The sequence below is a fragment of the Stigmatopora nigra genome, chromosome 15, assembly GCF_051989575.1.
Source record: "Stigmatopora nigra isolate UIUO_SnigA chromosome 15, RoL_Snig_1.1, whole genome shotgun sequence".
Classification (NCBI taxonomy): domain Eukaryota; kingdom Metazoa; phylum Chordata; class Actinopteri; order Syngnathiformes; family Syngnathidae; genus Stigmatopora; species Stigmatopora nigra.
The window spans coordinates 12882565-12898505 of NC_135522.1; the positions used below are offsets into that span (position 1 = coordinate 12882565).

A 15941-nucleotide genomic window follows, 5' to 3' on the forward strand; every position below is an offset into this window, starting at 1 on the left:
AAGTTTGTTTCTCCCCATTTTTTTTTTCTGATTTGTGGTGTTGCAATGGTGGCTGCTTACCCCTTCGGCTGCCTTCTCGTTTAATTCCTGGGTGTATTGCCTAGCGTTCCATTTATTAAATCTCTGTTTTGGTGCACATCAACCAACTAACTCATCAACGTCCTTATTACTGACCACATGGCCCACTGCCTGCCCCCGCGACACAATTTCGTCCACCAAAGGTTGCGGTTCAGGTTGAGGCACTGGGCCACAGCTTCCCCAAGCATAAATACGTTTAAGCAGACAATAGGTTAAAGAAAATGAATGCTTGTTGTAGTCAGGCAATGAGACCCCAGAATATGGTGGAGTGAGCTTCTAAAGTGTGAATAAATGCATCTGTGACAATATTTTCAAAATAAAATTACGGATAAGGAATGCATGTACTTTTTGAGGGTTTTCGTAACTTAAATATTTTTCTTATCTCGAGGCACTTATTTGCATATAAAAAGCTTTTGTAACCTAAAAATGTTGCACCTCGAGGCATTTGTAAGTAAAGGTATGACTGTATTTACTTCTGTCTTTTTCAGCCAGTGCCACCCTCAAATACCGAGCCAGCCTTAAGAATGTAACTAATGAACCCACTGCATTGTCTGACACGGGTATGTCAATTGTTTAATTTAGCCTGTTGTTCCTAAATATTGAGTATTTTCAGGTGTAAACATTGGCATTATTTTTTGTTGTCGGTTTACTTTTTTGCTGTCACAAGTGCATTCCTCTGGTTGTTTTACTACCAAAACTTTGTGTTCAATGTTGGTGCAAAAACTGAAAAAAAATAATAATAATTCAGCATTACTGTGATCAGGTCGTCGCACTCGCTTGCCTGCTCCAGGGACAGACAACAGTCATATTGGCATAATGAGCATCCTGTACAACAACATTGGCAAAGATCTTTCAAGGGTCTCTATGCCTGTTGCCCTCAATGAACCTTTGTCTTTGCTACAAAGAGTGTCAGAAGAGCTGGAGTACTCTGAGCTGCTTGATATTGCTAATCATATTGATGACCCGTATGAGAGAATGGTGAGTCTGTAATAAATAAATCTGCATGTATATAAATTATTTGCTCCAGATTAGAAGTGTCTGTTACCTGGATTACCAGGTATATGTTGCCACATTCTCTATTTCTGGATATGCGTGGGCATCGTGGAGATTTCGCAACAAACCGTTTAATCCTGTTCTGGGAGAAACATATGAGAATTTTAGAGAAGACAGAGGCTTCCGCTATATCAGCGAACAGGTATGTTTCTTTTGTTGATTAGTGTTATTGATGAATTATTTCAGAACCTATTTCATTTTCAAATATCTTCAGGTTAGTCATCATCCACCCATCTGTGCGTGCCATGCAGAGTCGTCAAACTTCACTTTCTGGCAAGGTAGTGAAACATCATAAATTCCCCTTTATCTCTTGGTTCTAACAGTATGTTGTGTCTTGGTATTTGTAACCAGATCAAAGATGGAAGAACAAGTTTTGGGGCAAGTCAGTAGAGATTATCTCAAGTGGACCTGTCAATGTTATCTTACCAAGGTAAAATCACGAAGAAATACATGTACATATGTTTACCTGTGTGTGTGGAAATGTATATGAGTATATACACGCATGCGCGCAGACACACACCCAACCACTGCTCTTTTTTTGTTGTTGATGATGACGACAGGGCCTGTCTGGTTATTATTATTATCATTGACTTGACAAAAGCCTAATTGTCATCATACCCAGCCGCAAATGACGAAAATGATAGTGCTTCTCCATAAGGTGTGTTTTACCGGCAAAGACCCAAATAAGTGATAATTTCAGACTCGTTGGCATTCTGCTGTGATGGATACATCGCATCAACCCTTGGTATCCAAGTTGTTCCTCCTAAGTACCCTGAGGAAATGGAGTCATTTCTGAGTCTTCTTCACCACTGCCTTGATGTTTGTGGACCATGAGAGCTTATCCGTGTCGTGGACCCCCAGGAATTTAAAGGACTGGACCCTGTCTACACAGACTTCATTTATGAGGAGTGGGGCCAGATCTGTGCTGTGTTTGTGAAAGTCCAGGATTATTTCTTTAGTTTTCGGGTGTTCAGTGTGAGATTGTTCATCGAGCACCGCAACGACAGTTTTTGACCTCATCTCTGTAGGCCGACTCATCCCCTCCTGAGATGAGTCCGACCACAGTGGTGTCATCAGCAAATTTAATGATGGAGTTAGACAGGTGGGTTGGCTTACAGTCATATGTGTACAGGGAGTACAGAAGAGGACTCGGTACACAGCCCTGAGGGGAGCCAATGCTCAGTTTAATGGAGAGCGAGATCTGGGGACCAAGACTAACAGTTTGTGGTGGGTTGGTTAAGAAGTTCTTTATCAGCAGATGGAATAAGATAGTCCTATGTGGGAGAGTTGGTCAGTCAGAATGTGTTAAAGGCTGAACTATAGTCAAGGAAAAGCATCTTCACGTAATTCCCAAGTCTCCTGTTTGACCATAACTTCTTTGAACTATGGGATTTAGTGTCCACCTTTTGTTTTTTTGCCATGAGTGAACATTTGATTGGTTAGTATTACTGACTTTATACCACCAACAGACAGAGTACCTGTTTTTAAATAATACATGGACACTATATAGTAATTCCTCGAGTATTGCGGTTAATGTAGACCAGACAGGGGATAAAACAACACCCATACAATGTCAAGGTAGTAGCAAATATGGCTACAGAAAACACAACAGATATGGCCAAATCCTTACATTTTCCAAAGGTCTTATCCCACCAGTCTGTCGAAGCGGACAATTCTACTCCAGAATACTTTTTCATATTCCGATTTTTGGGTCTGCAGGCCACTAATTGCCCTGGTTAGGGACCCACCGGGGGACGTGTTGTCCGGTATGAAGGTGCAACATTGTTCTCCAAACATTTTGCACACACACCCCCTCTCCGTATGGAGCATCTCCACCGCTATGCGATCCTGGAACGCCATCAGACTGGTAGCTGCCCGTCGCTCCTTTATGGCCACGAATCCTCCCCGTTCAGTATAATTTCCAAGTTTTTGGACATTGTATTGCAGGTAATTTATCCCATCCACATTTTTGTTTTGGGACTCCCATCCTGCTGCGATCTGATTAGCCAGCTTATACTCATCTGGGACGCCCCGGGGGATGCCAATCGCATCAATGTATGTTGGATCTCATTCCCTCCATGCCGCTCAATGATGTCGGGAGGGGCCCTTCACCACACCAAATTTCTGAGCAGCCAATTGTATGTCCTTCACTGTAGATGGAAAAACAGACACCGATAAGAGCAGTGAGACCAAAGCACCTAGTCCTGCCGCATTTCGGCAGGAATCGAATAATTTATCTCCACCACACCACCACCATAGGTCAGAACGTGGTATCAGGGGTGGAGTTTGTTTTAGAACGCCGACACACCACGTCTCATTTATCGCCCCCAGCTTCAGACCATGCCCTGTAAGGTTTAAGCAGGTAAAATGATTAAACAGTAGAAAAATTGATTTCCCATTTACTGCGTAACAGGATAGACACTGTTTCAATATTTTTCTGTACAGGTAGGACACATTTTTATTTGTAAAAACACTTCCCAAAGAACGGATTGAGTTGTTATATCCAAAATATATCGTATTTTCCCTTGTCTGGTAGTTTGTTCTAATCCTTTGTAAAATGGTTTAGTCTCAATTGAAACCCTTTCGCATATGGAGACGTCAAACCCAAAATATAAAAGAGTTCCCTATAGTTTAATGGTATAGCTTGCTGAGCAATAATCTTTCCAATCAATATTGGTGTTTCCCGTATCTTATTAAGTCAGAAAGTTTATTTTACCCGTCCCCTCAATGTTTCAATTGAGACCACCCTTTTACAAAAGTAGCTCCACATAGTGCTTGCCCCTCTTCTTTACACTCCATTAACAGCACCCAATTATCCCCCGTTTGGTAAATCCCCGTTTCAGAAATAAATTTCACATGTTAATATGTCAGTCCAAGGTTTCCAATCTTGACCAATTTCTGCAACAATGCTTTCCCAATCTTCATTTTTCGGCTGTTATGTACCACACATTTGCCACCATAGATTGATCCCTTGTATGGCAACAGGGACGTTGCCGAGCCCAAATATATATTTTCAATCTCGAATGCATGGCTGGAAATTTGATTTAGTAGGTAATATTAAGCAAATGTAAATGTTGCTCGCTTTACCCTCCTGTAAGAAGGTGTATCCTCAATTGAAACGCCTCCGCCTTTCCCTCCCACAGGAGAAAACCACCCTACTGTGGAGAGGAATAGAATAACAATCATCATTAATCTCATTGCCCCAAAAGCAATAATTGTTTTCAACATAACTTTTTGTCTTTGTTTAGGGAGTTTTCCTCTTGAAACGTTTCAATTTAGACAACATTCCTAATGTGGGAAAGGTGCATCCGTGTCCCCCTTTCAGCTACTTTGATAGCTGTTGGCGTGGTTAGCAACACTTGACATGGATCCTCCCACTTCGCGTTGCTTCAATGTTTCTTTTTTTATGCTGCGTATCAGCACCTAGTCTCCAGGAATCACCGTCACTCCGTCCATTTCCTGTTGAGAAGCAAAATCTCCCTCTGATAGCTTAAATTTGGTGCGTTTTTTTTCTCAAGATTTCCTCACGTAGTCTACTAGATTTGCCTCATCATCCAATTCTCATTATGTAGTGAATAATAGCAATTTGTAAGGTCTACCAAAAAGGACTTAATATAAGGCCCGCCAATTGTGGATGGTAGGCGCTATAATTTCGCAACAAAATATGAAACCTAGTGCCAATTTCTTCAATTATTTTATTAACAAAATTTATATCAGACATAGGCATTGTCGTCATCATTGACTTGACAAAAAGCCTAATAGTCATCATACCCAGCTGCGTATGACCAAACTGAATAGTGCTTCTCCACAAGTTCGCCATCCCAGGCAAGACCCATTAAATGACATATTCAGACTTGTTAGCACGCCGCCACGATGAAAACATCGCATCACCTCTTGAGCGCCATCAATCCGGCGACTGCATGTTTCCTCACCGATGCCAACAAGAATAAAACGGATCACTTACCTCTCACTGTCTTCTTACTAACCCTCCCTCAGTCAGCCTGTAGAAGGCAGATCCACGCCAAAAATTGTGGGTAATGAATCGGGCGTTTGTCAAAAAGATACTATGAAGCGGGGCTCGGAGTGGTTTTTGTCGTGGCTTAGCCGCATGGCCCGCCCGGCATCCGCACTTTTGCTTCCTTTCTCTTCGCCGTCCGTCTACGGCGTACTTTGGGTGGGCTGGATATCCACGGAGATCCCGGAGGTCTTCGGATGTTCTCGAGGATGGGTGCCATTATCACTATTGATAGTTTCTGGCATTCCATATTGTGGAATGATATCTTACTTAATTCAATAAAATCCATATGTGTCTTTTGAAATGGATATGTAGCTTTTGATTATTGCCCGCGCTTTACCCGTACAGCCCCATTGATGTTATGCCTAGCATAAATCAAACATGCTATGCATATAGATTTAAACCATAAGCTTTGTAGTGCCGTTGTAGCAAGGCTACAATCCCCCCTGTGGAGACATGGGACTTCCCATGTCTCAAGCTAGGCAAGCTGTGGTCCCAATTTGTTTTTGTTTTTGTACCAATCTGTCACGTCATCCCCAAGGGGAACCAAACCAAAGGGTTTTAAATGCCGTGGCCACGGTCCTATCTCCAGACGTCGACCAGCAGCGCCCGGGTTCTCGCTCCGGTGTGTTGACCTCCAAGGCTCGTAAGAACAAAAATGTTAGGTTCATCAATAATTATACTTTAATATTATTATAAAATAATACAAGGAGACATCTGATTAATTAAGGACAAATTAATTTGGCATCTCTGATGATAATCTTGCAAGGAGAGTTCATTCTGACATCGTCATCGTCACAAATGAATATCTGGCGAGCGGCATTTTCTCCTGCCCATTTAAGGCCTCAAATCAAAACAATTACAAGGTTATTGATTAATACAATTGCTTAAGCAAAAACAACAACGGCAACAATCATCGCATATCAGGTATTCATTAACAATTAAGGTCGGAACTCAAAAACAACTCCACTGGAAATTACACAAACAAGCCTTCATTTGGCAAATCTATTCCATAATCAAGCGAAAACGAGTGTCACGAGGGTGGTTGATAGCGATCACACTGAATCAGCAATTGCGTAAGTGTCCTTTAGGTCTGCATCACAAACTTGTATCTGGGGTAAAGGTCTGTCATATCTTCCAGTAATCAGTCCTCGAAATAGGGCAAAACAATTAAACGTCCTAGGCGCCAGCTGCAGGGGGAAATGTCCTTCATAACATAACATATACTGAGCGTTTGTCCGTTGCAAGCACATTAATATATACATATAATGATTAATTCTCATTTATAATAGTATCCCAGACCATCATCAATTCTTACTATTGTTATTAGTATTGTTGTTTTTGTTATATGCCAGGCACCCAGCGGCTGAGCCGATATCTGGAAAGACTGGCCACGGCAGCTAAGACCCTTTTAATGGGCTGGACTTCGGCTCGGCACCTGGGTACCCCAAGGCTGACCCTAGCTAAAAGAGTTGAAGACATCTTCGGTGAGTCCAGGTGAATGTGTAAATTCATTAGTGCATGACTATGATGCATGTGTGGTAATAACCTGAGCAAGACAAAAGAATGGCGAAATTGCAACCCTGATCCAGTATTGAAAATTTGTTGAAAACCAGTCCGCCTCGAGGTTCTAACGTTTAAATTTATGGATACCAAATTATTACTATGGTGGCCATTTTAATAAAATATTTACTATGCACTTACAAAAATATTTTCTTTTCGCTGACAAAAATATTTTCTATTGACTTAAAATCTCAACACAGCTGTAGCTGTAACTAGAGCATAGTACAGTGAAGGGCAAACGCTGTCCTTCGCAATCACGTCTGACGTCTGAGCACAGAATAGTGACAACGTGAGGGACATCTGTCCCCCTTCGTCATCGTTTCAATAATATCTGATATCTTTAAGGCCAGCTGACCCTGGCTCATGAACACGTATTGCTATCTGCCACGCTAGGTGTCATCTAGACTAACGGGCAGCTCGATATTCCACAATACATCATATACTGTTCAGGGGGTTATATTATTAGAAAGAGGAAAGACAAGCTAGGCAAACCTGTTATTAATCAACATGCAAGTGCTATGCTGCACTTAAAACTTTCCAGCAATACACACTCCTTTTTGCTGTTATTTTATGTATTTTTTTACTAATTGATAATATATTAAGGTAACTTATCAGAATAGATTGCCATGTTCATTATTTAACCAAAGCACTTGTACATAGGTATGGTGATCACTATGAATGGAACAAGGCAGTTACTTGCATTCACAATGTGCTGAGTCAGCAACGCTGGTTGGAGCACTATGGTGAGGTTCTCATCAAGAACAAAAACAGTGATATCTGCACCTGCAAGATAACCTTCGTCAAGGTCAGGAAATTAATGCCAAACTGTCAGTTTTATATATTTGCCTCCATTTCACGCACACCGAAATAAACAAACAGTATGACACTTTTCTTTCTGTTTACAGTCTCGGTATTGGAGCTCTGACAGCAGTAAAAATGAGGTTCAGGGTGTTGTTTTAGATCGGGCTGGAGAGGTTGTCCATCATTTTGGAGGGTTCTGGCACGAAGGCATCTTCTGTGACACACTGCCCACCCCAAAGTGCATTTGGAAGCCAAGTACTGTCCAATCCATGTGAAGATGAAGGCATTCTATTGTGAACTTCTCTGATATCTTGTTTTCAATTTCTTTCAGATGTGCAACCTGATGATCACTTCCAGTATTATGGATTCTCGCGCTATGCCAGAGAGCTAAATGAACTTACACCTGAACTTAAAGCTGTCCTTCCGCCAACAGACACGCGTTTTAGACCAGACCAGAGGTATAGTAATTAGTTGCCTGAGCTAGTACTGCCAGCCAGCTATGGTGATGGATTTATCCTTCGATTATTTACACAAATAAATCCATGATTTTCACTTGTTTTCAAGATCCAAAAATAAAGCCAAGATTTTCAATGTATATTTTCGAGATCAAGACTAACGGAGGTATCTAAGCCCTTTACTAGTAATGTAATGCACGTAGCGTGCTTTTAAATCTAATATAGTGGTGCCTTGAGATACGAGCTTAATGCATTCCAGGACTGAGCTCGTATGTCGCTAAATGGACTAAAAACTAATTAATTCGTTCGAAACGCCTTCTATTGACAGAGTAACAAATAACTAGTGTTATGATGTTTAATAGTACTAAAATTTGGCGGGTTTTGCAGAGGGGAGAAACACTTTTTGCACAGCAACGCACTCGTAACATAACAAACAAATTTAAATGAACTTGGATTACGATGCAGGCACACTCAAAAATAGTTAATCTAACTATACTCTAAAATTAATTTTAATTTTCTTTTAAATGTTTCTACCTTTTCATGGTTTGGCTCTATTTGCCCTGCCTCCACCCAGACTTTCAGCTGCAGTTTTTAAAAGGACCTGAGCTATCTATCGAGGGTTGTTTGCTGTTGTCTTCCCATCAAAATATGCTGAAAATTATGCATGCAAATGTACTCACAATGGAATAACGCACGATCACTTGCCAACGGCAAGTAGTCTACTCCGCCACACCAATCTGCACTGCGTAACGGCGAAAAAACACAGAGAAAATGCAACGCTCCGCCCAGTGCGCATAGAAACATTTAAACGAGGGAGTTCCGGCGAGATGATGTGCTCATAAGCAGCCTCTCTGTATACAGCGGACGCACCAGGCTGCTCATAAGAAGATCATGGGCACTGTCTTTCTGGTAGTAACTCCCTCGTGTAATGTCTCTACCAACACTAAGCAGAGAGTTGAATTTTATTTTGTTTTTCCCCGTTAGTCAGTGTGAATGGCAGAGCTAATACGACAGTACTACTACTTCCCGGGCAAGTGGTCGTGTGTTATCCTATTGTGAGGACATTTGTCTGGATCATTTTTGGAATATTTTAAAGGGAAGACAAACACAAACAACCCTGGATCAATATTATCTGAAAGTCAGGGTGGAGGTGGGGCAAATAGAGCCAAGCTGGGAGAATAAAAGGTATTAGAATTTCAAACAAAATTAGAATTAAGTTAAGTGTAATTTAGATTAATCTTATTTTTGTGTGTCTGCATCGTAATCCAAGTTCATTTAAATTTGTTTGTTACGAGTGCGTTGCCGTGCAAAAAGACTCCTCCTCGACATATGAGCTCAGTCCCGGAACGATTTGGGCTGGTATCTCAATGTGCCACTGTATGCCGGGCACTCGTATGTCAAGATAATACTGTATAACTTGATTTTTTTTAGAAGGGGCGTTAATTAGTGAGTTATGTGGAAGCAAATATGTAATGATAAATAACACATTCTCTGTGCCACCTCTACACTAATATGAAGCGTGGACCTAATGAGTGGGACTAGACAAAGAGTCCTATTTTTCTATCCATCTAACTTTTTCTGATTTCAATTGAAAGGTCTACTTTGAATGTTAGAGAAATGTCATATTTTTGACTAATGGCGGCCCGGTGAAGCGAGTGGTTAATCCAGGTCTGTGCACCTGTGTGGAGTTTGCATTTTTTTCCCGGGCCTGCATGGGCTTCATCTGGGTACTCCAGTTTCCTCCCACATTCCGAAAACATGCATGGAGGGTTGATTGGACACTCTAAATTGCCCTTAGGAATGGAAGGATGTGAGTGTGCATGGTTGTCCGTCTACCGTGCCCTGCAATCTGCTGGCCACCAATTCAGGGTGTCCCCGCCTCTCGCCGACAGACAGGTGGCATTGGCTAACCCAATGAGCCTAATGAGTATAAGAAAATTAGTTTAGATATGACAAATGTTAAACTTGTGAATTTATTGAAGATGTAATAAGAACATGTTCTCCAGTGCAAGTCTCCTATCATCAATGATTAGAAATGTGCATGTACTTGTCTTCATCAATCCCATTCGAATAGCACTAACAAAATTAATACAATGTTACAGCATCATCACCTTGCCTAGTGCAGGTTCAAGATTCATTGCCAAATAATTTTATCTACCTAAAATCAAAAATCACAAAAAGCTTTTCTTGCCCTTCACCAGAAGTCGGCGAACTACTCCACAACGGGCCATAGTGGGTGTGGGTTTTTGTTGTAATTCATCAACAGGACACTTCACCTATCTTGTGTCCTACAGGAGCAATAAGAGGATTGCAGTCAGGTGCTTGTTGTTTCTACAGAAACCTCATTAGTATAACTGTGTCGTGGGTCGGGTGGAAAAAAAACAGGACCCTCAACAGTTCTTGAGAACCGGGGTTTGCCCACTCCTTCTGCAGCTAATTTTAACGTTGTTATCTCCTGTTTAGGCATTTATATCCCGGAACAATGTTTTTTTTTAAAAGTTGTTTCACTTATTTTGAATTGGCTTTCAATGTATTAGTAATTAGGCACCCGAGTGTTTAGCGAGCCAGCTTCATAGTTCCAGGGTCGAGGGTTTAGTCCCAGGTTGATCCTCACTGTGTGAAGTTTGCACATTATCCCTGGTGTTGCGTGGGTTTTCTCCGGCAACTCCGATTTTCTCTCACATCCCAAAACATGCAGGGGTAGGCTGGTTGAACACACTAAATTGCCCATGAGTACGAGTGTGGGCCTGTAGTTAGCTGGGATAGGGTTCAGCACCCTCTGTGACACTTATGAGAATAAGTGGTAAAGAAACTGAACTAATGCATTAGTCATTAAATACGCTGAACAAATATAGTAGCAACCCTTTTCTTTTACTTCCATTTGTCTCAGATTAGTCTTACCAACAAATAGACTAAATCATCAGACATTACAGGCGATGAAGTTGCTTAAAATAAGAAACCGTGGATGCACAGAACACTTGGGACAACATTGAGCTTTTGTAAGCCTGTTGGGAAAAAATGGACATTTAATTTTTTGGGGATATTAGGAAGTTTGCATATTATACTTGCTTGTTACATAATATTGGAAGAACACCGAGCATGAAAAGAAGAAACAACATAATATCACAGCTGCCAACTTCTCCCGAATTTCCGGAGTTTACCTGGACAAGCAACGCAAACTCCGGGACTTTGCATATTATACTTGCTTGTTACATAATATTGGAAGAACACCGAGCATGAAAAGAAGAAACAACATAATATCACAGCTGCCAACTTCTCCCGAATTTCCGGAGTTTACCTGGACAAGCAACGCAAACTCCGGGACTCCGGTCAACCTCCCTGAACTCCAAGGGGAAAAAAGTGTCACTTAAATTTCTTTTGAAGCAACCATTTTGAGAAAAGTACCAAATTTCCAATTTAAATACCTCGAAATACACACCATTGCTACGGCTTCCGCATTTTACTTCCATGTCTGATTCAACTGCACAGCAAAGCGGATGAATTATGTAGCACGAATGCACTGTGAATCATCCGGGTTACAAGTTTTGACAAATCATTCGTCTTTTGCTTCTTCTGCATGGCAATCAATTCAGAATTGATTGCATAGGTAGCCTCTATCGCTTTAACATTTTCATTTTTGTTTTTTTTCATCAGGTACGAGCCATATTTTCACACCTAGAGAACGCACAGCCTGAAAGGGTGCAGTCTCAGTTGTGGGTGTATTTTCAATACAAAAGGTGCCTCGGCCGATTGGGCTGATAGCATGACACTAGTCTAGTGTATGTCATGTTTTTTTTTTTTAAAGGCAGCATGAGCAAAGCTAAGTATAATGGTGCTTTATTGAGGTATACATGTTAGTAGAAGTTAAAACAGTTAAACATCTACAAAACCGTCAAACTCCTCATCTTCTGCATCTCATATAAAGAATTCGGCCAAGTGGGCGAGTTGATGCTATGATCCTTCTGTCAGAGTTGTCGCTAGGGTATTCCGGGATCTTGATGCCAGCTTTGATGAAACCGTGAACAACAGGGCTGATCGACAATGCAGCCCAGTCATCCACAATCCATTGACGTTGTCCCGTAACTCGCCCGACTTGCCGGTCTTTGTTTAACCAGTTATACCATCGGACATCCATTGCTACTAAGCCGTTCACAATTTGTTTTTGAATGTTCTGTTTATGGCAATGTCCAGCCAGCGATTGTAGTTCCTTCGTCAACCCTGCCGGAATGATGGCAAGCTCGGAGTTCAAATGCCGGACATGTCGAACATCCACATTTCCTCTGTTTAAAAATGAAAGCACGTGTGCATAAGATACACCCAGACAATCAAGCAGTCAACATCATACAGCGACATCTTCTGAATGTTTAATTTAGTGCATGCAATAGGCGCACTGACAGTTTAGGCGGCCGACCAATTTGGAAAAAAAATAGATTTAAATGCACCCTATAGGTGTGAAAACACGGTATTAGGGTATTATTAGGGCTGGCTAAACCAGTCTTTGGTTTTGAACAAAATCTTTTCTGGGGTTGTTCTAAAAAAAGTAGGCGTACACAGGATTGATGAGTTTAATCAATATGCCCAGTCGTTTAGCACAAAATGGATGGCAATTTGGATGAAACTTTTTATAAAAATTACAGACAATCGCAGAAGTTTATTGGTTTGTATTCGACGAAATGTCCCATGTTGAAGCCGTCTCCAAAAGGACCGACATATGCACATTGCACAACATGCATAAGCTACCTCAGTGTGACACATGGTAGAATTACTGGCTGTAAACTGCACGTAGAAGGACCCAAAGACTAAACACTTTTTCATTATGCTATACTTTTTCAATAGTTTGCATTAATATTTCAATTAATGTAAAACATAATTAATAAATTAAATAAATACAACAAATATACTGTTTTTAAAAAAAATATATATATATCGATTTTGCGTGAATCACATTCTTTAAGGGAAAAACTCCGGGAATGGGAAAATGGTACTCCTGTAATGGAGTCGACAGAGGTTGGCAGCTCTGTAATATATATAACTTTTGTGTAAGCCTGTTGTAACAAACACCCTAATTTCATCATACCTTATGATTCAACTGTCAGGCTTTTAGAGGACGGAAAGGTAGCAGAGGCAGATCAAAAGAAGGATGAGGTGGAAGAGAAACAAAGAGAAAGAAGAAAAGCAATGGCCAAGCAAGGGAAAGAGCACAACCCTAGGTTCTTCAGGTGAGACATTTTAATCCATCCAATGCTGCTTTTCAACAGCTTAAATCACTCTTTGTTCATGATTTTAGATTTTTATGGTGCATTAAATGTTGGTGTTGTTTCTATCTAGCATGAGTGTCATTACATTTTTATGTTTCAAAACTCAATTGTATTCATTGTCTTTTAATCATTCCTGCATGTGATTTGGCTCTTTCAATGTTTTGCTTTTTTGTTTGATGTATTCCATCCATTTATAAAGATTTTAATCATAATCGCTCTAATATATGCCGCTTTTGTCGGACAAAAAATGATTGAATCGAAGCTACAGCTTATATGCACTTCAAAAGTCAACATTCACAAAACTGCAAGTTGACAATCCGGCCGATATAGTAATTTATTTCAAAATACAGAAAATATAAAGCAGTAAAACATTAAACAACATTTACTTTGGCATCTATGAATGAAATTTAAAAAAAATAAAAAGACTCACTAGTGCCTATCACTGATTGCTCAGGGCGTGGCCATCTTACCTAGGGTGGGGCGCCGCCATCTTACTTGGGGCGTTGCCGGCTTAGCTAGATAAACATGCTCTGACTCGCCTGACGCGAGTAGCCTTAATTTTGAAATAAAACAAACTACCACTTTTCTTTATTTGTTTTATTTTATTTGTTTTTTGAAAATGACAGCTATTGCAGTAATATGAACCCGAGATAGAATTGAGATGTTTTGACATTAGAAGCAGACTTATTTCATTTTTTCAAATTCAATGATTTGATAATTTGCATTTACAAAGACTGGTATATTAACTTATGATATTGACCCTAATGTGCTTTAGATTCATACAGGATCCCAGAAATACCATGTGTAATGATGTTTCTTAAGATTTTACCTTCAAAGTAACACATTTGTACTTCCTATTAAAACCATTAATATTGAGGTGAAAATTGTGGATTAGGGTAAAATTCAACAATTTTAAGGCAATTTTATGGATGCGGCTTATATGCGAGTAAATACGGTATACTGCTTATTTTATTCCTGCATACCAATGTATTTCGTTTTATTTTTCACTCTTAGAAAAGAAGTGGATGAGGCTCACCAAGAGATGTGGCTGTACAAAGGAAACTACTGGAATCTCCGTAAAAACCCAGGATTTGCCCATTCTGAAAATTTAGACCTTTGGTAGAATAACTGTTTGTTTCATTTAGATACATTGAAAGGTACTCACAATTGTTTCACACCGAGGGCGCACAGAAATATTCTATAAATTGCTGCTAATGTCAGGATAATCCACTTTAGGAAATATGGACGCATACGTGAACCTCCTTTTGTTCCATTTGTTTTGTATTTCGACTCTAGGGGTGAAGTGGCATTTGCAGAACAAATGACGACCGTTTTACTGAAGTCTGATGTTTTAACCCCTACCATGTTGCCTACCTCTTTCAATAAGCATTAGAGCACTAAAATTCCCATGATTTAAGTTGCCCATTCATACTACTTATTTGAAGAGGCAAAATATGAATGAATCATGGGTGAATGTTCTATCAATAAATGCATTTTCTATCATTTTTTGTTCTAAGATATCATACCAAAAGTATTGGTATTTAATTTTATAACATCTTTTGTGTAATCAACTTTTAAATGCCATAATTGTATTTCTGTCATTTGTAGGTGGGCTAAGTGTGGGAAATTTTAAGACACGGGCAGCGGTTGTCCTTTTTTTTGCCAGTGGTTCCCTCTGGAGTTGTTGCTTACTAGGTGTATATCATATAACATGGACACAACCGTTCTATGTAGTTGTGTTGCACAATGATTTGCTGTTCTCACTCAGGTGAAAGACTAAAATCTGTAATGATTTTTGAGGGGAAACAATTACAATGTAATCTTGGATTTTCACTTGATAAATATCTTTAAATGACATTTGAGTCATAGCTTGTATTACGGTTCAACTCCAGTCACATTTTTTTTAATTGTAATAAAAAGTTTGAAATAGTATTCCTGTCTTAAATTTTAATCTGTGAACAAACTTTTACTCCATTTTAGGATTCACACTGTATTCCTTATAGATTGTTTACATAATTTTTGTTCCCTTGGATTAAGATGATTGGATCATCAGATTTTGAGTTATTAAATGCCTCCTCTTTTTGAGGGGGGACGCGCTACTGAGTGTGCAGATCAGCTTGGAAAAGTGATTCTGCATATTTTCAACCTCAGCCTCAGTCTGCAGAAGGTCCCCACCTTGTGGTAAACTTCCTGTGTGGTCCCAGTTCCAAAGACTGCGAACCCCAGGGAATCAAACAGCATTAACCTCCCACCTGATCAAGACATTGGAGAGGATCATCCTCAACCACCTCAGCCTCCTGATGAATGCAGAGCTGGACCCTCTGCAGTTTGCCTATCGTCCAGGCATTGGTGTGGAAGATGCTACCACCTACCTGATGCACTACTCTTTCACACTTGGAGAGCACGGAAAGCACGGTGAGAATAATGTATTTTGACCTTTCCAGTGCGTTCAACACAATTCAGCCAGTCCTTCTGAGAGGGAAACTGGAGGTGGCTGGAGTAAGGAACCACCTAGCCGCATGGATCATCAACATACAGACCATGAAATGTGAGACTCCAGAACTGTACGTCTGATGTGGTAGCTTGCAGCGTAGGGGCCTCACAAGGAACAGTGCTTTCCCCACTCCTCTTCTCCCTCTACACATCAGACTTCAAATATAATACAAACACCTGCCCCATCCAGAAGTTCTCTGATGACACTTATATGTGTGTATGAAT

The 15941-nt window shown here is 40.3% G+C and overlaps 1 protein-coding gene across 1 annotated transcript; it reads left to right on the top strand.

Moving 5' to 3' along the window:
* Positions 1–537: 537 nt before the first annotated feature.
* LOC144208715 (oxysterol-binding protein-related protein 6-like) lies at positions 538–15155 on the top strand. Its single transcript, XM_077734705.1, has 10 exons — positions 538–638; positions 842–1056; positions 1136–1273; positions 1346–1409; positions 1483–1561; positions 7370–7514; positions 7615–7765; positions 7842–7968; positions 13062–13184; positions 14238–15155. Exons 2-10 carry the CDS (start codon positions 895–897, stop codon positions 14344–14346), a joined length of 1098 nt encoding a protein of 365 aa, XP_077590831.1. The 5' UTR covers positions 538–638; positions 842–894; the 3' UTR covers positions 14347–15155.
* The last annotated feature ends 786 nt before the right edge of the window (positions 15156–15941 follow it).

What these genes read in the sequence shown, in the direction of transcription:
- LOC144208715 (XM_077734705.1), top strand. Translation starts at nt 895, where the DNA reads ATGAGCATCCTGTACAACAACATTGGCAAAGATCTTTCAAGGGTCTCT. An exon ending in TCCGCTATATCAGCGAACAG is followed by an intron (nt 1,274 to 1,345) that starts GTATGTTTCTTT and finishes AAATATCTTCAG; the next exon opens with GTTAGTCATCATCCACCCAT. An exon ending in AAAGTGCATTTGGAAGCCAA is followed by an intron (nt 7,766 to 7,841) that starts GTACTGTCCAAT and finishes AATTTCTTTCAG; the next exon opens with ATGTGCAACCTGATGATCAC.